We start from the raw sequence: 22,260 nt of genomic DNA on the forward strand, positions 1-22,260 counted from the left end.
ACTTATCATCAAGGATAATAAAAATGTGCCGAACTGCAAAATAGTGTGCATGGCTCTTGGTAACAATGTTGGTCACTGCTACCTAGGTTCATGGGGAGGGGTAGACTGGATACAAACCTAACCTTGAGGTTTTAGCACCGGGTAACCATTCTTAGGCTCAAAGGTAACTGAGATAAGACGGCCAGAAAAAATAATACAATAAGATCCCAGAAAGGCAGATTTTATGAAATTTTGAGGTGGTCTAAGTGTCAGGCTCTTAACTGAGCTGGAAAAGTCATGACCTCTAGATTTTGGTGCTCCAAAGCAGTGGCATGCACACTGCCACTGGTTTAGATCTTGTTACTTCAAACTCTAAAACCATGTCTTTTTGGGCAACAAGAATAGTTATCATAGTGCAAAAAGATTAATCCAGTAAGAATTTATAATATGATTGATCGGAGGGAATGATTTAAAAGTTCACAATCAAGAAGTGTTGGACTTGTCAGTAGCTATGGACAACAGTTAAAACTTTAAAGATCCTAAATCAGGATTATACATGCAGGACAGAATACAGTCTATAGAGGGGAATGGCTGGTCTGAAATACAGCTTTAAGATTCAAGGGTTGGTGGGTGATATGGGCCAAAGTGGGGATTTACACAATTTAAAAAAAAATAGAATTACATCAAAATATAGGGTAGTTTAAGTGACCTTGGATAAAAGGAAAATTGCCATAAGAAACAGACATGTAAACTAGTTTAAAAGCACATAATCAGAGTTTCAACATCAAAGATTCTTTTTATAAGTAACAGAAATTCATTAATGTAAAAACAAGCTAGCCCCATAGGAGTAGCAGTCCAATAGAAACTCCCAGCCCTGGTTCTCCCCAACCCAAGAACTGTTTAACTGGTCTGGCTTTAGCTAGTGCATCAGCCATGCTGTTTGAACTTCTTGGAATCTACTTGAATGAGATGTTCAATTTTTCACCTAGAAAATGAGTCTATCTGACCAGAATCCTAAATCTTCCATCAAGAGAGATATGGAATAGATACAGAAATACAGACACTTTCTACAGAGTACAAGCCCCTCGCAGAATGGGCCTCAGACATCTATTCAATGTGATGGAATAAGTTTGACTAGAACTATGTATACTATCTTACACTACCAATATGAATTGTCAAACTATAGACACACTTCTTTTATAACTATTTGGTTGGCACTTGCAAGAAAAATGTTTGGATGGCACCACAAGTCAGGGGTTCCATAACTTTTCACATTTTGATATTTAGGCGCTCAGGACTAACCATTTTATAAGTCCCAGCATACAGAGAAACAGAAAAGAAATCACTTTTAAGCATAATCACAAGTGCTTTTACTCCATTCATTTGTCCAAAAGAAATGTGGATGTTTGAACCATGAACATTCTTTTAAAACTGTAGGAATTTCTCATAATAATGCATAAATCAAGTGGTTAAAAGTTGTCTGGTCATCATAGTGCCTGGGATGGGCACCTTATTAAATGGATACTGATCCTCCAAATAATCAACATTTTGCAAGGTGATCTTAATACAAGAATGTCAGAAATGTCAGAGGGGCTCTAAGCTTATTCATTATCTTGGCATGCAAATCTTCTTAATCAAGCTATCCATTAGAGAGTGTTAACCCTTTTAGATTGCATCCAACAAAAGATTTTAATAATTTTTGTAATGGTTATTCATCATTTAAGTACTATTTTTTTTTGTTGAACAAGGTGCATCAGAAAGAAAGCATTTCTGGACAATGCAAGTTCCTAATGGACTGCTCTTGCAGTTCTTTTAAGATTCTCAAGGGGTACAAAGTAGCCAAGGCAATCATTGTGCAGCTGATTGGAAATGGGAGATAACTACTTTGCATGGACCCTTCAATATATTCAACCAAACACTTTTTTTTTTGATAATTCAAACACAAATTTCTTTTCTATGACAAACAAGTCCAATCTTGTTAGTGAATACCTAATGCATCTTATTTGAATCTTTTAATTAGCACTCAAGAATTTGGTTAATTATCAGATAACAAGTCTTTTTGGTGTCAGTTTGGCACTATATGGTGAAAAATATCATAACTAGTATCTAGACAAATACTTGACTGTATCCAGTCCCACTGTTGTGCTGCATAAAAAACCAGGTAAAACAATTCAGGATTCACATTCATAGTGGTATACTGGTATCTAGCAGAAATGCAGGAAATCACTTACCTGTGTTTGCCTTTCCTTCTCCATGTCAAGATTGTGACGCAGCTCTCTTGTTTTTGCACGCTCAATCTCCAGTGCTCGCTGCCTCTCAATCTCACGCTCCATTTCACTAGTTCTCTCCCTAAGAATACATAACCAGGTTGTCAATAGCAGCATGCAAATTGAGATGTAATCTACACTCTGAACTCAACTATTCGTAAAGCTATGATTTAAAACTTGATTTGCAAGTAAAACCTATCAAGTTCTTGCAGAAGTTCTGCCTCTCGTAAAGCTGCCTCTTCCAAATACTTCTGGCGGGCATGTCTTACAAGAAGTTTCTTTTGTCTGCGAGCCACTATTTCTTCTCTGAGTTTTGATTTCTCTCTGTGATCATTCCACACAAAAAAGGAAATACATTCAATTCATCAAGTCCCAGACCATACTATACTAATATGCAAAGGCATAAGAGATTATTAAAAAGCAGTATGCAACTAATATCAGGCCTGCTGATGGGAGTGTTTAAAAATTAAACTAACATAAGATTTCCTTCTAGGGAGGATTAATGGCTCCATTTTGGTGAAAAATAAAGGAAGTTAACTAGTCAAAATACAGAAAGCATAGGAGCATAGTCATCTACATACTTGACAAGTTACATTTATTTAAAGACATACCTTGAATTTCCAGGCAGATTAAAGGTGCCTTCATTGTTGCTAGTTTAGTTCATATTGCATCGATTCTCTAAGTTTTCCCCAGTTCACTACATAACTAAATTTGTGTTTGGATAGATGAGCTTGGCTTTGGCCTTTAGTATTTGCATCCCGTTGAATAAGATTTAAATGGATTAAATTTAAATTATTCAAAACCTTGTTTGGATATTGATTTTGAATAATGTAAAATTGAATCTTCAGATTCTACATTTGCAGAGAAAGATTAACATTGCTGGGATTAGAGTTTGGAGTTGGAGACTGTTAGAGATAAGAGCATAACAGGTCCAATCTGGAGCAAATCCATTTAGATCAGGGATCCTATTTTATGTAAAAAAACTCTTGCCAGATCCAGATCTGAATCTAGATCCAAGTCAGATGTGAAGGTATTAATCCATTTGCACATTCAGGCTAGATCTCAGGTCAGATTCCAAAAGGATATGGCTGGAGATGGTCCACCTTTTCATAAACTTCACCAGACACAAACCAGATCCATTTCAGAATAGGGTCCATTCATGATGATCCAAACCCACTAAATGCTAGTATGGAGAACATCATGGCAATGTTTTAAAGCATGGAAGCATGACATGAAGCATTCCACTACCTGGAGGCGTTAGGCATAGTTCAGAACGTAAGAGGCATAAGCCTCACAGAAATCTCCTTAAGAGGAGGATCTCATCTTGTTTCTTTTCTTTTTTTTTTTGGTTTCCTTTTTATGAAAGATGTTTTGTATTAAGAAAAATGAAGATGCATAACAGTAGCTGAGGCATACGCCTCTAGCATGCCTCATGCAAAAGGCATTTGAGGTGTACACTTTATGCACCTGAAGTGCATGCCCCAGAGACATCAACACCTCTGGCATGCACCTAAGGGCGTTTTGGGGTGTATGCTTCCCACGCCTTTTTAAAACATTGGATCAGAAAGAGAGAGAGAAACACAGCCTACTTTGTATTCACAATTCTAATTCCACCACTATCAATTATCAAAACACAGCCTAAGTAAATGCACTACAAGAAGCAAACAATTATATTTTACCAATACGTTTGCTCTAAACAATGACAAAACAAAACAAAAAATCACATTGAAATACTTACATGGAATGGATTTCATCTTTAATTTGCTGAAGACGGTTACCATCCTTCATATTAACTGATTAAATTCACATAAGAAATACGAAAAATCAGCAAAAAGACCTACTTCAATTAAATGTTCTAACTGACAATTATTAACATGATAAATCTGCAAATATTAAGGAGAGCAATTATTACCAGGTGAAAGAGGTAATTGATGCGGCTCCCTAAAATTTTTAGATGATTCTTGTAATGCTTGTTCTTTCTGAAGAAGGTCCATCTCTATTTCAGCCTCTTCTAGCTCCTATAACATTTGCAATTTATAGAATCAAATCAATCTAAAATATCTGAAATAAAGTCATATCATGGATTATTATTATTATTATTATTATTATTATTATTGAAACTTACAATTGCCTCTTGGTCAATCTTCTTTGCAAAGATACCAAAATATGATTGAACATGGGTCAGATTACCAAGCACCTATAAAACAATTACATATCTGTTTAGTGAACAAGACAGTAGAAGACAATAGAATTATGGAGTGATACTGAAGATGAAAAAAAAAAAGAAAGACATAAATTAGAAAGTAAAACCACTTCCCATGCGTCAAGGGGCAAAGTAACAATCTTATACATTGACAAATTCTCCATCCAAATTTCATCACTGTCATCACCTAAGCCTTGTCCTATCTATATGGAGCCTGCTACACGAATCTTGTTTCACTATTCCATTTTATTCAGTGCCGTATCCATTGCTTTTTTTTTTTTTTTTTTGAGAAGTTGTAGGAATTTCATTAACTTTAAAGAAAAAAGAGGCTGATGAGGGAGCAATTTCCTCAATAACCAGGCAATACAAGGGCAAGAGAACTAATAAAGATTGCAAAGCAAAACCATCACCCCCCAAAATACTATCCCAATGGTCTACAAAACAACGGAAATCCAGGCCCTGAAAAATCCTGATAACAGATGCCCATTTGAACAAGGTTCTTTCCAGCTTGGCACAAAGCTTCTCAAAAGATGAGGATGATCTTCAATCACCTGGCCATTCCTCTCCTTCCATAAGCACCAGCATAAGGCCAAGGGAAGCGAATTCCAGAGCACCTTACCCCTTCTACTTAGGCATGACCTCTCTAGGGTGAAAACAAGGAGCCCACATCAGTGGGCGTAACTTAGCTCATTCCAAAGAACTGTAAAGCATGGGACCACAGACTGTAGGAAAAGCTACAAGAAACAAGGAGATGCTGAATAGTCCCCTCATACAAACCACAAAGATAGCAATGATTTACAAGGACCACACCTTTCTTTCTCAGCACATCAATTTTAGGAATCTTTCCTTCTAGAGCTACCCAAGCAAAGAAAATAATCTTGGAGGGAGCTTTTGATTTCCAAATCCACACCCAAGGGGGACAGACAGCTTGATCTTCAGCAAGCAGATGAAGCATAGAGTTAACAGTGGACATACCAGATTTGTTATGAGGAAGTGAAAGAGAAAAAAACATATTAGACTGGGAGTATCCTTGTAATATGTCAACATACATAATCATATATACAATTAATGCATATATGTATCTATCCATAGATGATTGGGATCTTAATCAGTTCGGAATAACCAAAACCAATCATGATCCGATTAATCGGTCCAAAGGACCAAAGCCTTTCATTTCCTTCCCAATCCTTATCATGAAATCTTAAATCATTCCTTGGTAATAAGAACTCATGTCTGTTGTACAACACCAACCATCATTGAAACTTTCTTGGCTAAGCTGCAAAAAAACATTGTAGAGAAGATGGGCCGAATGGCCCATAGGCTGTTTATCCTTTTTTATTTTTTATGTTCTTTGCTGTAATGGGCCTTAATCTGGGCATTATTCGTTCTTATGTTATGTTTTTTTAATTTCCTACCCAACTAGGGGCCTCTCTGTAAATTACTAAAGTTTAACTTAATGAAATGGAATTAGGGGTGTAAGAGAGAAGGTTATGTTCGAACATCTCTCTCTCTGAACCCTAGTTGCCACCACCTTTTTCTTCTTCTTCTCTCTTCTTGAAACCTGATTTCTGCTACTTCCTTTTGATTTTCTGCAATTTTTTAAACAGTCTTTTCTTTTCAAAAGGCTGTTTTTCTTCTTGGTATCAAAGCAGGCTTGACTTTTCCCTTTCTTTACCTCTTTTTTCCCATACACTATGTGTATGAAGAACTGAATCGTATGATTAGTTAAAGAAACCTATTTCAGCCCAGTTGTTAGTGGTTTTTGGAGAGTAGGGGAGTAATTTTGTCGTCCTCCTGACAGATTCAAGTGTGTTGCCCGAAACCCTAATTATCTGGAGAAATCTGATTGCGGGCCCCACTGAGAGTTTGACCTGGGCGCTCAATGACTGAAAGTCTTTGTTAGTGAAGGGGTATTTCGGTCTTTGTACCTGTTGAGAGTGCTGATGTGTACTATTATGTCAGTTCGAGTGCCTCTTACTTAAATAAGGGCACTTATGTCTTTTCCAATTACATTAATAATATAATAACAGGTCTGGCCGAAAGTAGGTGTGATTTTTTCCTAATTTCGAACCAGACCTTTTCTCTTCTCCTTCCTCTTTCTTCCTTCTTCTTTCCTCTCTTCCTTCTTGCTGTTTACTTTACTTTTCAGCTAACAAACAAAACAGACTTCTAGGGCAGGCCAAACTTCAACATGGTATCAGAGCCACATTAAACAAATCAGACCTGCTAGAATTCTGTTTTCTGCGCATTCGAACTAGGGTTTCTCTTGGATTTCTCAGCTGTTGGTTGGAGACTGGGAAAAGGGCTGAAAAGGAGTGATTGCCCTCTTCCCTTGGAGTTTTCTATGCCTCCGGTCGTGTCATTGGTGATTGGTTTCTGTGGTTTCTAAGCCCTCCCCTAATTAATGTAGGGCTGGTGCGTGTGGTGCAGTGGTGTTTCATTCCTTCGTGTGGTTGGCCTTCAGGCGATGAGGTAAGGAGTTTTTTTTTTATGCATATTTTCTGTTATGGAACACATGAGAGGTGTGGTACAAATCGTATGATGGGTTTTCAGATTGCAGTATGCTAGGGTTTATGCTGGCTTGTGTGTGATTCAAAGGGAAGTAGTGTTTACTTAATGGTGAAACTTCCGGTAGCTGTAGAGTAGGATTTGTGGTGTTATAAGTACGGCTTTCAGCCTTTGTTATTGCTGAAATCAGTGTGCAGATTTCGGTGAAGTGTCTGTGTGCAGTGTGCAGTGTGTAGTGCTCAGGATTCAGTGATAAGGGAATTTGGCAATGGCAGATAACAGTGATAGTAAACCTAGTGTGATGATATCTACTAACTACCTGAATGTCCAAATGACCTCCATTAAACTAAATGGAGAGAATTATGTCCCTTGGGCCAAGTCTATGGAGGTTTTTGTGAAGGCGAAGAAGAAGGTAAAGCACATAAGAGAGGATAAACCCCCCACTAGTTCAGGAGTATGAAGACTGGGAACAGGAAGATGCACAGATCATCACATGGTTGTGGAACAGTATGAAACCCATAATTAGTGTGAACTTCATGTTTCTTGACACAACCAAAGAGGTGTGGGAACATGCTAAGAAATTGTATTCTGGTCAGGATAATACAACTAGGGTATATCAACTGTATCAGGAATACTTCAATCTGCAACAGGGAAATCAGAGCCTTGAGGAGTACTATGCCAGTATGAGAAATATCCATAATGAGCTAAATGTAATATCACCCTCTCACTTCTGATGTCAAGGTTCAACAGCAACAGCGAGAGCAGCTTGATGTGACTCGGTTTTTGGTGGGGTTGAAGTCTGAGTATGAACCAATACAAGCCCAGATACTAGGAGGATCTGCCCTTCCATCTTTAGAGGAGGTGTTTGCTCGTCTTCGGAGGACTTCCATTGGATCTATGGAAAACTCTAATAACTCAGATAAATCAGCATTTGCAGTGTCGAGAGGACGAGGTGGCAGAAGTGGGGCTCGAGGAGCCCAGCCTGGCCGTGGTGGCAGTAGTGGTCCAGTGTATGGCCGGAGTGGTAGTGGTGGATCTACACATATCCGTGGTGGTGGTCGTACTAGAGGCAGAGATTCAAGGGGAGCTCGTGGTAGAGGACGTGGCTCGGGTCCACAGAGGTGTACTCATTGTAGTTTGGATGGACATACTATTAACTACTGCTATGACTTACATGGTCCACCCTCGACGTAGGCCAACCATGCCATGACTAGTGACACCAGTGCCAACTTTAGACAGGAGAACCGGTCAGCTGACCAGATGCCTTCTACATCTTCAGATGATCCAGGCAAGGAGATGGTGAGTGTTCCTCGTGATGAGTATCAAAGGTTTGTTCAATCCATGTCGTAGCAGAACACAACTACCTTTGCACACTCAGGTATGGCTTGTTTGGCATCCACACCCAACCCCTGGATTATTGACTCTGGAGCCTCCGATCACATGACGGGAACTCTAGGTGTGTTTTCATCTCTCACTCATTGCTCAACATCACAATCTGTTACCCTTGATAATGGCTCCACATCATCTATTCGTGGTGTTCGTAATGTTGACCTAGACCCTGTGTCTCTATCCTTTGTTTTATATGTACCTAAGCTTCCATTTAATCTTATGTCTGTTAGTAAGCTGACCAAGTCCCTTAATTGCTCCGTTACATTTTACCCTTCTATGTGTGTTTTTTAGGATCTCAAGACGGGGATGAAGATTGGTGGAGGGCATGAAGCCGGTGGACTGTATTATCTTGATGGTGGTGGAAGAACGTCAACGGCCCTTCAGTCATCTATTTCTCCTCTCCAGTGGCATTGTAGATTTGGTCATCCTTTGCTTAAAGTGCTGAAGTCCTTGGTCCCTTCATTGAGTCAACTTTCTGTTCTAGATTGTGAGTCGTGTCAATTTGGGAAACACCATCGTGTTCCCTTTAGTTCTAGGGTTGATAACCATGTGTCGAGTCCTTTTTCTTTAATCATTCAGATGTTTGGTGTCCTTATAAAGTGATGTCATATAATGGACATAGATATTTTGTTATTTTTGTTGATGACTTTTCAAGAATGACGTGGCTCTATTTAATGAAAGAAAGAAGCGAATTATTTGCCATCTTCCAGAAATTTTATGCTGAGATCCGCAATCAATTTGGCGTTCACATCAAAATCTTCCGCTCTGATAATGGCCGTGAATACTTGTCTTCATCTTTTCAATAATACTTGGACCAACATGGCATTATACACCAAACTTCATGCACCTACACCCCACAACAAAATGGGGTTGCTAAGAGAAAGAACCGACATCTTGTAGAAACGGCACGCTCACTCATGCACCCCATGAATGTTCCCAAACCCTTTTGGAGTGATGCAATGCTCACCTCTTGTTTCTTAATTAATCGGATGCCCACGTCTATTCTTGATGGTCGTTCTCCTTTTAGTGTCTTGTTCCCCAACATGTCTCCGTTTCTGCTTCCTCCTCCGGTATTTGGGTGTGTCTGCTTCGTCCATAATCTAGGTCCTGGGACTAACAAGTTAGATGCACGATCCCTTAAGTGTATTTTCCTTGGCTATTCTCGGACTCAGAAAGGGTACAAGTGTTACCATCCCAGTTCTCGTCGTTCTTTGGTATGTGTTGATGTTACTTTCTTCGAGTCTACTCCGTTCTTCGTGGGGTCCGGTGATGCTGCTTCCTCCACATCACCTCCTCCTCTTCCCCTTCCTGTGGCTGATCCTCCTCCTCTGGTTCCAATCGTGCCTACGTCCTTGCCTCCGGTGCCACCGTCCGTTGACCGTTCACCTATCCGTCACGTGTATACACATCGCCCACGTGTACCGGCTGTGCCTCCTCCGGCTTCATCACCGTCGACAGATCCGGCTCCAGATCTGACACCAGCCTCCAACTTTGATCTTCCTATTGCCTTACGGAAAGGTAAACGCACCTGCACCCTTCACCCTATTTCCAATTTTGTTTCCCTTACTCACCTCTCCGCCTCCCATCGCCAGTTCATCTCCTTGTTATCCTCAGTGGTTGTTCCTAAGGATGTCCAGGAAGCCCTTACCTCTCCAGAGTGGTGCCATGCTATGGAAGAAGAGCTCTCTGCCCTCCATCATAATCACACTTGGGACCTCACCGCTCTTCCTCCTGGGAAGCAGGCTGTCGGTTGTAAGTGGGTGTATACCATTAAGTACTTGGTAGATGGTCGTGTTGAGCGCCTGAAGGCGCAACTGGTTGCAAAAGGGTACTCCCAAACCTATGGCATTGACTACACAGAGACATTCTCCCCGGTTGCTAAGATAGGGTCAGTTCGTGTTGTCATCTCCCGTGCAGCTATGTATGATTGGCCTCTACATCAACTAGATATCAAAAATGCCTTTTTGCATGGTGATTTGCTCGAGGAGGTCTACATGGAACAACCACTAGGGTTTGTTGCTCAGGGGGAGGATGGTAAGGTATGCAGACTTTAGAAGGCTATATATGGGCTTAAACAGTCCCCTCAAGCATGGTTTGGTAGGTTCAGTGAGGTGGTCAAGAAGTTTGGTATGAAACAGTGCCAAGTTGATCACTCTGTCTTCAGTCATGACTCTCCGACAGGCAAAATACTACTGGTGGTGTATGTAGATGATATCGTTGTGACTGGGAATGATAAAATGGGCATTGACAGATTGAAGGCATTCTATAGGAACACTTTCAGACAAAGGACCTTGGCAAATTGAAATACTTTTTGGGCATAGAGGTAGCAAGATCTAAGCATGGCATTAATTTGTGTCAGAGGAAATATGTGCTTGATTTACTAGAAGAAACAGGTTTGTTGGGTACTAAACCGACTGAGACACCTATGGAAACAAATACGAGGTTGAGCAGTGATATAGGTGAAGTATTTGAAGACCCTAGCAGATACCGACGTCTTGTAGGCAAACTAAACTACCTAACCATTACTCGGCTAGATATTTCATTTGTGGTTAGTGTGGTGAGTCAGTTCATGCAGAAACCTTTGGTCCCACATTGGAATGCAGTGCTAAGGATTGTGAGGTACTTGAAAGGAGCTCCTAGCCGTGGTTTGCTATACAAAAGTGGCGGAAAACTGGAAGTAGAAGGATACACCGATGCTGATTGGGCAGGCTCTATGTCTGATAGACGATCTACCACAGGATATTGCACCTTTCTAGGGGGTAACCTGGTAACGTGGAAAAGTAAGAAGCAAACAGTTGTGGCAAGAAGTAGTGCAGAAGCAAAATATAGGGCCATGAGACATACTGCTCGTGAATTAGTGTGGTTAAGGAACCTTCTACAGGAGATAGGATATGACATCAGTACTCCAATGAAGCTCTATTGTGACAATCGGGCAGCGGTTCATATCTCTTCCAATCCGGTGTTTCATGAAAGAACCAAGCACATCGAAGTTTACTATCATTTTGTGAGAGAGAAGGTGCTGAATGGAGTGATAGAGACTGCATATGTTAATACGGGAAATCAGTGGGCAGACTTGTTTACAAAAGGTTTGAGTCGGGGGAGAGTGGACTACATATGTAACAAGCTGGGATTATATGATATATACTCACCATCTTGAGGGGGAGTGTTAGTGAAGGGGTATTTTGGTCTTTGTACCTGTTGAGAGTGCTGATGTGTACTATTATGTTAGTTCAAGTGCCTCTTACTTAAATAAGGGCACTTATGTCTTTTCCAATTACATTAATAATATAATAACAGGTTTGGCCGAAACTAGGTGTGATTTTTTCCTAATTTCGAACCAGACCTTTTCTCTTCTCATTCCTCTTTCTTCCTTCTTCTTTCCTCTCTTCCTTCTTGCTGTTTACTTTACTTTTCAACTAACAAACAAAACAGACTTCTAGGGCAGGCCGAACTTCAACAGTCTTCTCATCCTTCATCTTGAAGATCAAATCAAGTGGATTGGTGTTCTGTGAAGTCTACAAGGAGCGGCTGAGATTTCTCTGTTTCTCCCGGCTTCCGAGTGTGATGCGGGTAGCTGGTACGACTGCACAGAGGATGGCTCACAACACAGTTTTTGTTCTGTCTTCATTTGTTGTTATTCAAAGTTGTTATAAGTTATTTTCGAAGTATTTAAGAAGATGAACCCTTCAGAAGTTGAAAACAAGCATGTTGTTGAATCCGGACAGGTTCCGGGAGCCTCTGTAGACTCTCTACTGGTTGTGACCACAATCAAGCTAGATGGAACTAATTATCTGGATTGGTCACAATCAGTAAAAATTCATATTTGCAGTAGAGGCAAATGGGGTTTTGTCTCCGGGAGCAAAAAGGCTCCTTCGGAAGATGATCCATCATATGAAAAATGGATGCAAGAAAATTATACTATTATTGGATGGCTTGTGAACTCAATGCAACCACAGATTAGTCAGGACTATTTGTGGATGAATTCAGCAAAGGAAATTTGGGATAGTGTTGCTAAAACCTATTCCCAGAAATTAAATGTGGCCAGGTCTTACAAGCTGAGGAGTGATGTGAAGAATTTGCGACAGGGGGAGAAACCGTTAGTTGTTTATTTCTCAATACTAAAGTCTTTATGGCAAGAAATTGGTTTGATAGAAGCTGTAGCTTAGGACACCACTAATGATGCTGAGACCTACACGAAACTTGTTTAGAGAAACAGGGTGTTTGAGTTTTTCACAGGGCTGAATCCAGAGTATGACATCACAAAGCAAAATATTTTATCCAATGATAGTGTTTCACTGTCTCAAGCCTATGCCTTGGTAAGTAGTGAAGAAAGCAGGAGACTTGTCCAGGTTCAAGGGTCTGGTCTAAATGATCACCTTGCTAATAGGGGAGTGAAACCCAAGGGAGTTACAGGGACTCCAAGTAGCTCAGGGAAGAAAGAAATTATTTGAGTACTGTAAGAAGCCAAAACACACTAAAGACAAGTATTGGAAATTGCATCTTGAGCTTCTTCCTCTTCGGTTTCAAAAGAAGTCGGATATGAAGGCAGGGAATGCCAATATTGCTGTTGGTCCAGATAGTGACAGATACCAAACTGAAGAAATGACTACTAGTGAGCAGTTAGCTGCTATGAAGGCAGAATATGAGAAGTTTGGAAGGTTGATCAGTCACCTAGAGGGTGTGGCCTCTTCTTCCAACCCTCCAGGAAATTCAACCTCTTCTACATTTGCTCATTCAGGTATACGGGCTTCTGCCAATCATGCAACTATTTCAGGTAATCGTAGGATCCTTTGGATTATTGATTCTGGTGCTTCTGATCATATAACCAGCTTTTCCACTTTATTCGTTTCTTATGATTTACTTCCTAGCCGTGACAAAATCACCCTAGCCGATGACTCTCTTGCCCCTATCTTCGGCAAGGGAACCATCAAGGCTACACATTCCTTGGTACTTCCTTTTGCTCTTCATGTACCCAAGCTAAATACAAATTTGTTATTTGTAAGTAGCCTAACTAAGTCATTGAACTGCTATGTAATCTTCTTTCCTTCCTACTGTGTTTTTCAGGATCTGGAGTCTCAGAAAGTGATTGGGAGTGGCCATGAGGCGAATGGAATATATCTGCTAGACACTCCTGGACAGAGCCATGGACAACCTGGAAAAGCTGCTTTTGGGTCTACGTCTACAGAGTCCATCAGTTGAGTCATGTTATGTCATTTTCGTTTGGGTCATCTTTCTTTTTCTGCATTAAGTCATTTATTCCCATAACTGTTTAAGGGAATTAGTCTATCCAGTCTTCATTATGAGTCGTGTGAATTGTCAAAACATTGTAGAATCAGTTATCCTCTGAGTAATAAAAGGATCTTCTCCATTTCATATTCTGCACTCTAATGTGTGGGGGCCTTACCACTTACCTTCTATGGGTGGCTACAAATATTTTATCTTGTTCATTGATGACTTTTCTCGGTTCACTTGGATATTTTTTATGAAGTCCTGTAATGAAGTTCCCAGACTTGTGAGGCAATTCCATGAATTTGTTATAACCCAGTTTGATACCATAATTAAAATTTTTAGATCCGATAATGCAAAAGAATATTTTGAGAAAAACCTGACCTGTTATCTCACTGATTTGGGGGTTATTCACCAAAGCTCCTGTGTTAGGACCCCATAACAGAATGGAGTTGTTGAAAGAAAAAATTGGCATATTGTTGAAGTTGCAAGAAGTATTCTATTTGCCTCACATGTCCCTACAAAATTTTGGGGTGATGTTCTTACTACAACCTACCTAATCAACCATATGCCATCTAGGGTTTTGGGGTTTAAGTCTCCATTCAATCTTCTTCATCCGGGCAAGGATCTTTTTCCTATTCCTCTCCGTGTCTTTGGTTGTACTTGTTATGTACATATCCCAAGTGTCCAGAGACATAAATTTGAACCAAAAGCCCACAAATGTATCTTCCTTGGTTATTCCCCCACACAAAAGGGTTACTGTTGTTTTGATACGAAGACTGGCACTCGGTATGTCTCAATGGATGTCACCTTTGATAGCTCTCTTCCTTTTATGATTCTTCTCAAGAGAGGCATTGTCCAAAGGGGGAGAATTTGTCACAGTTGTTTGCTCTCCCCCTTCCTGTCCCAATCAATGTTTAAAATGTCGATGTCGATGGAAATGTCGCTTACCAAAATATAGGACATATGTTGGAAATGTCGGAAATGTCGAGGGGAAATATTGTAAAAATTAGAGACATTGTGGAAATATTATGAAATATGTGGAAATATGCAAAGATATTTTGTAAAATGATAAAAGAAGCATTAATACATATTTCTAGACTATTATCTTAATCCCAACCATTATATAAAGCTAAGAAACTAAGATCAATAACAAATTAGTAAATGACGATTTACTGATTTATTATGCATTTTGATGTTTTTACAAGGTTATCTGATATTTTCCTTTCTTATTTTTAATTCTGATTTATTATAAATTCTAATATATTTATTTCACACTAGTAAATAGAAATACATTTATTCTGTTTTTTTAAATATTAAAGTTATAATACATTATGTTTTATTATAAATTTAATAAACTGATTCTCCTTTTTGTAGTATTAAGATAATGATAAATTCTGATTTCTTATAAAACTTAATGAATTTATTATGATTTTTAATACTAAATTTATAATAAATTATGATTTAGTATAAAATTTATTAAATTTATTCTGATTTTTTATATTAAATGTATAATATGGTTTATTATAAAATTTAATAAACATTTTCTGATTTTAATAAATATTTTAAAAAATACTAACTAGTTAATATTTTACTACTTGAAAAATATTTTATGTTTTATATTATAAAGTAATTAATTTATTCTTTTGTTTTTTATATTTTGTTAATTATTTTTATAAATATTTTATTTGAAATATTAAATAGAATTATTAATTGAATAATCTATATTAAGATATTGTATTAAATTAAAATAATATACTAATATATTATATTTTTAATGTACATTAGTCGACATCTTGTCGACATAATAGGAAAAACTGTATTTTTTTTTGTTATTTGGACTGGTTTGGTCGACATTACAGAAATATAGGAAATGTCAACCGACATATGTAACTTTTATATTACCATCCACTTTCATGCCGGTGAGCCTTGACATCGACATATGTCGAGCGACATTAACGACATTTGGTGACATTTGAAACCATGGTCCCAGTTGAGTCTTCTGTTGAGACTCTTCCTCCTTCAAATGAGTCAAGGGAGGATCAGTCTTTTCATTCTCATTCCAGTGTTCCTATCCCTCCTCGTCCTCTTTTTAATCCTAGGTTGTACCAACGGCAAAGAACCAGAAGTGAGCAGATTGTTTCCCCAACAACACATGAGCCTCCTACACTTACAGTCACAGAAAAGACAACAGGTACTGATATAGCCCCTTTGGAGTCATCCTTTCCAGACCTTGATATCCCTATTGCTATTAGGAAAGGAAAAATGAAGTGTACTGCACATTGCATTTCCAAACACCTTTCTTATAGTTTGCTCTCTCCTTCATATTTTGCCTACCTTTCTTTTGTTGCTTCTAACCCAATTCCCAGGTCTATGTCAGAAGTTCTTACTATTCCAAAATGGAGGGATGCTATGAGAACAGAAATTGATGCCCTGCACAAGAATGACACTTGGGAAGTGGTTGATTTGCCTGAAGGGAAAGATCCAGTAGGTTGTAAGTGGGTTTTTACTATCAAATATCATGTTGATGGCACCATTGAAAGGTACAAGGCTAGGCTGGTTGCAAAAGGTTATACACAGACATATGGGATTGATTATCTGGAGACCTTTCCTCCTGTTGCCAAGATGACTTCTATGAGAGTTCTACTATCTCTGGCCACTTTATCAGATGGATGTAAAGAATGCATTTTTGAATGGAGAGTTACATGAGGAGGTCTATATGTCTCTTCCTCCAGGGATGTATGAAAAAGATATGAAAGGGAAGGTCTGCAGGCTGAAGAAATCTCTTTATGAACTTAAACAATCCCCTAGAGCATGGTTTGAAAGGTTTAGGGCTGCCCTTGTTAGCTTTGGCTATGTACAAACACAGTCTGATCGTACCCTCTTTGTGAAGAGGAGAGGATCCTTGGCCGTTTACCTGATTGTGTATGTTGATGATATTGTTGTGACTGGTAATGATGTATCAGGGATTAATGATCTCAAATCTTTCTTTCATACAGAGTTTGAGATCAAAGATCTGAGGGAATTGAGATACTTTCTTGGCATAGAAGTTGCTAGATCCAAGGATGGGATCCTTATCTCTCAAAGAAAGTATGTACTTGATTTGCTCTCTGAAATAGGGAAGATGGGTACTAGACCAGTTGCTACTCCTATTGATATGAGTCATAAACTCTCTGCTTCAGATGGAATATTGTTGAAAGATAAGGGAGTCTTCTAAAGACTACTTGGAAAACTTCTCTATCTATGCATGACTCAGCCAGACATTGCATTTGCTGTCAATTGCATTAGTCAGTTCATGCATGCTCCCAAGGATACTCACATGGCAGCAACAGAGAGGGTTCTGTGTTATTTGAAGGGTTCCCCTGGAAAGGGATTTCTATTTGCTAAGCATGGCCATATGAAACATGAGGCCTACATAGATGCTGATTGGGCCGGAAACATTGATGACAGAAGATCAACCTCTGGGTACTGTAGCTTGGTGGCAGGTAATATTGTCTCTTGGAGAAGCAAGAAACAATCAGTTGTTGCCCGATCTTCAGCCAAAGCTGAATACAGAGCCATGGCTCATGGAGTTTCTGAACTATTGTGGCTTAGATCCTTGATGGAGGAACTGGGTATTAAGCATGATAAGCCAATGATGTTATACTGTGATAATCAGGCTGCCACCAACACTGCTCACAATCCAGTGCAACATGACAGAACTAGACATATTGAAGTTGACAGACACTTCATTTGAGAAAGAGTGGCTTCTGGAGAGGTGTGTCTACCTTTCATCACTTCTGAAGGACAGTTAGCTGATTTCCTCACCAAGGTCATTCCCAAGGCTAAACTTCAACATGACACTGGCAAGCTTGGCATGATTGACATCTATGCTCAGCTTGAGAGGGAGTGTAGAGAAGATGGGCCGAATGGCCCATAGGCTGTTTATCCCTTTTTATTTTTTATGTTCTTTGCTGTAATGGGCCTTAATCTGGGCTTTGTTCTTTCTTATGTTATGTTTTTTAATTTCCTGCCCAATTAGGGGCCTCTCTGTAAATTACTAAAGTTTAACTTAATGAAATGGAATTAGGGGTGTAAGAGAGAAGGTTATGTTCGAAAATCTCTCTCTCTGAACCCTAGTTGCCACCACCTTCTTCTTCTTCTCTCTTCTTGAAACCTGATTTCTGCTACTTCCTTTTGATTTTCTGCAACTTTTTAAACAGTCCTTTCTTTTCAAAATGTTGTTTTTCTTCTAACATATACTGTCACTCTATCCAAGCCTTATATAAAGTTAATAGATTAATGGCAAGCCTCTAGGGTGAATCCAGTACAATTATAGTTAATGTAGCATGTCATTCTAGAGTATGTATACTCTTTGGATAGAGAAGAAGAAAAACATGGATTCTCACATTAGATGTGGTCTCAGGCCTAGTATGCTTCCTTACTGCAAAGGGGGATCTTAAAGAAATGGACATTGGACATTAAAAAAAACACTGACCAGTTACTTCGCATCTCTTGAAAAAAAAAAGATTGTTAAAAAGAAATGTAATCAGAAATTCAGCAAAATGCTACATGATCAAGGACTACATCTGACAGCAGACAACTGCTCCAAAATTTATGAATCATTGGAGAAATGTTCTTACCTGAAGAATTGCTTCACGGGTACTTCCAAACTCAGGATCAAATTGTCTTGAAGAACTTGAAGAAAGCACTGCTTTCAGAGCCTTGAATGAAAAATTGTAGTTCAGAGACTTTTGAATGCAAAAACATAAAGATCCAATAAAAATTCAATTATTTAGTTACAAAATCATGCAGCAGGTTTGACAGATGTTAGGATAACACATAATGGTTTGAGAAGATACAAGAACAAGGGCACGTATTGTAGGGGGAAATTAGCGCCTTACCTCTTTAGCCCCATCCTCCTCTGTTCTCAATTTACAAAGTGCTTGGCAGGCTGCCCTCTCCAATTCCCCAAGCTTTCCTCCTATATTAAAGATGGAACAGAAATGGGTAGAAAAGAAAAGAGATTGGAGCATCAATGGAAAGAATTCAGTCTCCCATTAAATGATCTTGAAACTAAAAGAAAATAAGTAGTCTACCTGCTTTTGACATTCCTAATGTCTCAACATTTTTCCAAATGCTCTGAGGAATCAAAGCAATATCTTCCTCTGGGGAGTACAGGCAAGCATTTGCAAGAAGAACTAACGACAGCCATGTTAGTGGCCCATCAAACACTGGATATGAAAGTCTCCCAAAACCACAAAGCACAGTATCAGCTGCACCAAGAAAGGACTGCAACTGATTGCGTTCAGCGAATGGGATATAGTCTGCCAGAAGTGCCATTGCATGAACCCTCAAAAGCATGGATGGATCAGAAGATGCAATCAGAGCTACCCTTTCCCATGTATTTGAGACTAGAACAGAGAGAACTGGCTCAGAAACAGAGGTAACTAGGTGAGATGCAACCAATTTATTGCAGACTATATATGGTAAGGTTGCTGTTCCAGTGTCTACATCTTGGCCAACGAGTCTTCCCAAGTACAGCAATGCAATAGATCTTTGTTCAGGTTCTGGATGACCAAGCATTGTACAGAACAAATCAACTAATGAATCCTTATGCTCACGAAGGCCACCAATGCCTCTTGTGAACAAGATTGACAACCATTTATCAGTCTGGAGGCGCCATGAGATTTTTGGTGCATGAGAAGCAAAATGCTTAATTGCAGAGCAAACTGTACCAAGAACACTATCCAGACAAAAATACTGAGGAAACCCTAGTAGGTAATCAAGCATAACAGACGCAACTTGCCAGCAATGGTTGTTTTGAAGTGTCACAACAACTCCAGCAAGCCCTTCAAGACCTACTTTCCAATGAATAGAGAAATGATCATTTGAATTGATTGCAATGAGATCCTCATTGTCATTCTCTCCACTAATAACAGCTTTTTGAATGGAGCACAAACATCTTGAGTAAATGAAACACTTGGCTGATGTAACAATCAGCTTTTTTGCAAGCTGATAATGAAGCTTCCAGCACTGCTCAATGGTTGGATAAAGTTTGGAAATCAAACCCTCTAAGTCCCTGGAAAAGCTTTCTACTACTTCAGAAGATAAAGCACAGACCTTTCTATGTGAAATACCATTTAAATCCTTGGAATTGTCAAACTTCTCAGAAATTTTAGTTGCATTATCAGGACAAGAAGAGAAGTCCGAGTCATCAGCATGGACTTCAGCCTTGCATATGTCAGTAAATTGAGGCTTCTGAACTGGTATGTGAATTCCAAAGTCTCCTAAGCTATCAACTAAAAGAAGTTTGCAACTTTCAAGGACATTCTGAAATGCACACAGATAGTCATAGAAAGAAGATGTTGGCTCAAAAGTAGTAAAGTTAACCCATGAAACTAAAGATCTCAAAACTTCCATCTGCTTGTGAAAGGATAAATCAGTGAATATGGCACCCAATATAAAGATGGACAGAGCTCCCTGATATATTTTCTCCCTAGAACCATCCTGACAATCATCCCTTTGTCTGATATTACTGAAAAACTCGTCAAAGCATAGCGACTCAAAATTAAGGCATGAAGATTCATCAGTTAACAGTTTTTCATCATCAGATACCTTTCCTAAGGCATATGATATAAGTGGCTTCAACAAACGCAGAACAGAATCAAGAAACGAAACATCACAATATGAAGCTTTACATAATGACACTAATACTTGCACTACTTGAGGTATTTCAGGAACCATTGCTTCCATGTGCTCAACTACAATAGCTTCAAGTATGTATAGTACGATTGCCTTGGCATTCTTAGCAACATAACCTTTTAAAACATCAGAACCATTTCGAATGCAATTTTGGTCCTTTACTGTGGCCAAAAATGGCCATGAACAGACATCTGATAACCAACACAATAGATCTGGAACACTACTAGAGGGAAGCAACCTCAGTTGCAAGCCAACAGCCTCTAAAATAATCTCCCCAAAAGATTCAAATTGCTTTTTCATATTGGGGAAGAACCTATGCAGGTCAGGGTAGAGAACATGAAAACATCTGTCACCATATGACCGATCAGGAAGTTCAAACATCTTGACTGGATGATCTTGTGCATCTCTTGTATGTTCAGACCTTAGAGCCTCATCTTTCTGGTAGACTGCATTATCTACCAGTGCAAATTCATCAGCAAAAATAGATAGTAAACATGCCAGTTGGGACAGATCAGAGGCAAAAAAGAGATGATCCTTGAGGTAACCTTTTGCATAACGAGATACTGCCATCCACCCCAAGAACCTAACAAGAGGGTAGGGGCTAGAAGAGAATTTAGGTATTCTCTGCATCCAGGATGAAAGTGGAACCAAAGTTCGGTACTGAAATCCACTGCTAAAGTTGAATATTGAGTCTTGCCCTTCATCACCAGAACTAGCTGCAATGACCAATCTTTGAAGAATCACCCATCTTCGTTGCACAGCATATATTTTCTCAGGGTCCAGCTGGAGATTACCCTCTTTAAGTTGATAATAGAAAGATGTAAGAAGACCATTAAGATATTCACCAGATCCTAGTATGATGTCAATTACATGTTCTGGAGGACAGAATAGATCAGTGGCCGAATGCAACAGAAATAACAGGCTTTGCATGAGGATTTCATGCATAGAATATTGCTCTTTCTGTAATCGTAAAATCAGAAAATTACACAGCAAAGCCTGATTCTGTCGAACCAATGTCACAGCATCTGCAGAATTCAGATCTTCTGGAGATAATTTTATGCCACGCTCTTCTTTTGCAATATCATATGGGCAACTTTCCCCATTTGATACCTTTATTTGATACTCCTTGTCCAATTCTGCCGCTTCAAGAAGTATTTGCAGCACAGTTTTGTCTCTTTTTCTTTCAAGTTGAGCTATAATTTCCAAGTCATTTTTATTCCATTTGGAGACCCTTCTCAGATCTTCAACTTCATACTTTTGAGGAATTGTAGTACCACTAAAATTCATCTTGTTCATAACCTTCGGAACACCTCTAAAGGCTGTCATAAAAAAAGGATTGACATAGCACTCTGCTGCTAAAAGCAATGCATCAATGGCAGCATCATGTCCCTCCATGGTAATCTCATGCTGTGAGTGCAAGTCTAATGCCAAACGTCGAAACTCAGAAGCCCTAAGTTCAGACTCATGATGGTTCATAAGTTGCAGGTAATCTGCCTGCATGTTAAAGTATTCAATAGAAAATCCAACATCCATGATTAGGCCATTCTGAAACTGGTAGTTCGGACCTTTTTCAATTAGATGTTTCCCTTCAATGCTGTTATCAACATGAACAGATTCTGAGCCATTTTTCTCGGGAATACTTGCTTCAAAAATGTTAGAGACATTCCTCAGTGATATGTTTTTCAACTCTGGAGGAGCAAACAAAAGATTTACGTCTTCAAAAGCATCGATGTTGCTGGATGCTTCATACAGGTCAGCCTTCCCATCACATTCATCTTGATTATTAGGTTTTGAAGAGGAACCTCCCAGACGAGGGACAGAAGATACAGATTGAACAGAGAAAGATTCTTGCTCAGCAGCTTTAGAAACTGGACATTTACAAAGGTCAATTTCAGGTGGCAATGGCATGTTGGGTCCCAAAATTGCAAGAAGTACACTGCATTAAGAAACTTGTATGACTCAATCCATTCCAACAAAAGATAAAGATACAGTTGCTATTGAATG

General features: G+C 39.1%; 1 protein-coding gene across 3 annotated transcripts in view; it reads right to left on the reverse strand.

Moving 5' to 3' along the window:
* The window catches only part of LOC104588074 (uncharacterized), an 84,087-nt gene that overhangs the window by 2,317 nt on the left and 59,510 nt on the right, over positions 1-22,260 (reverse strand). For all 3 annotated transcript variants that reach the window (XM_010245886.3, XM_010245889.3, XM_088894185.1), the window contains 8 exons: positions 18,651-22,192; positions 18,456-18,535; positions 18,195-18,275; positions 4,372-4,443; positions 4,159-4,264; positions 3,985-4,039; positions 2,442-2,570; positions 2,211-2,328 (listed from right to left, as the gene is read on the reverse strand). In XM_010245886.3, coding sequence (XP_010244188.1) covers positions 2,211-2,328; positions 2,442-2,570; positions 3,985-4,039; positions 4,159-4,264; positions 4,372-4,443; positions 18,195-18,275; positions 18,456-18,535; positions 18,651-22,192 — 4,183 coding nt within the window. The remainder of the gene's footprint in view (positions 1-2,210; positions 2,329-2,441; positions 2,571-3,984; positions 4,040-4,158; positions 4,265-4,371; positions 4,444-18,194; positions 18,276-18,455; positions 18,536-18,650; positions 22,193-22,260) is intronic.

The sequence above is a fragment of the Nelumbo nucifera genome, chromosome 1 (assembly GCF_055504915.1).
Source record: "Nelumbo nucifera cultivar China Antique chromosome 1, China Antique-T2T, whole genome shotgun sequence".
NCBI classification, from domain to species: domain Eukaryota; kingdom Viridiplantae; phylum Streptophyta; class Magnoliopsida; order Proteales; family Nelumbonaceae; genus Nelumbo; species Nelumbo nucifera.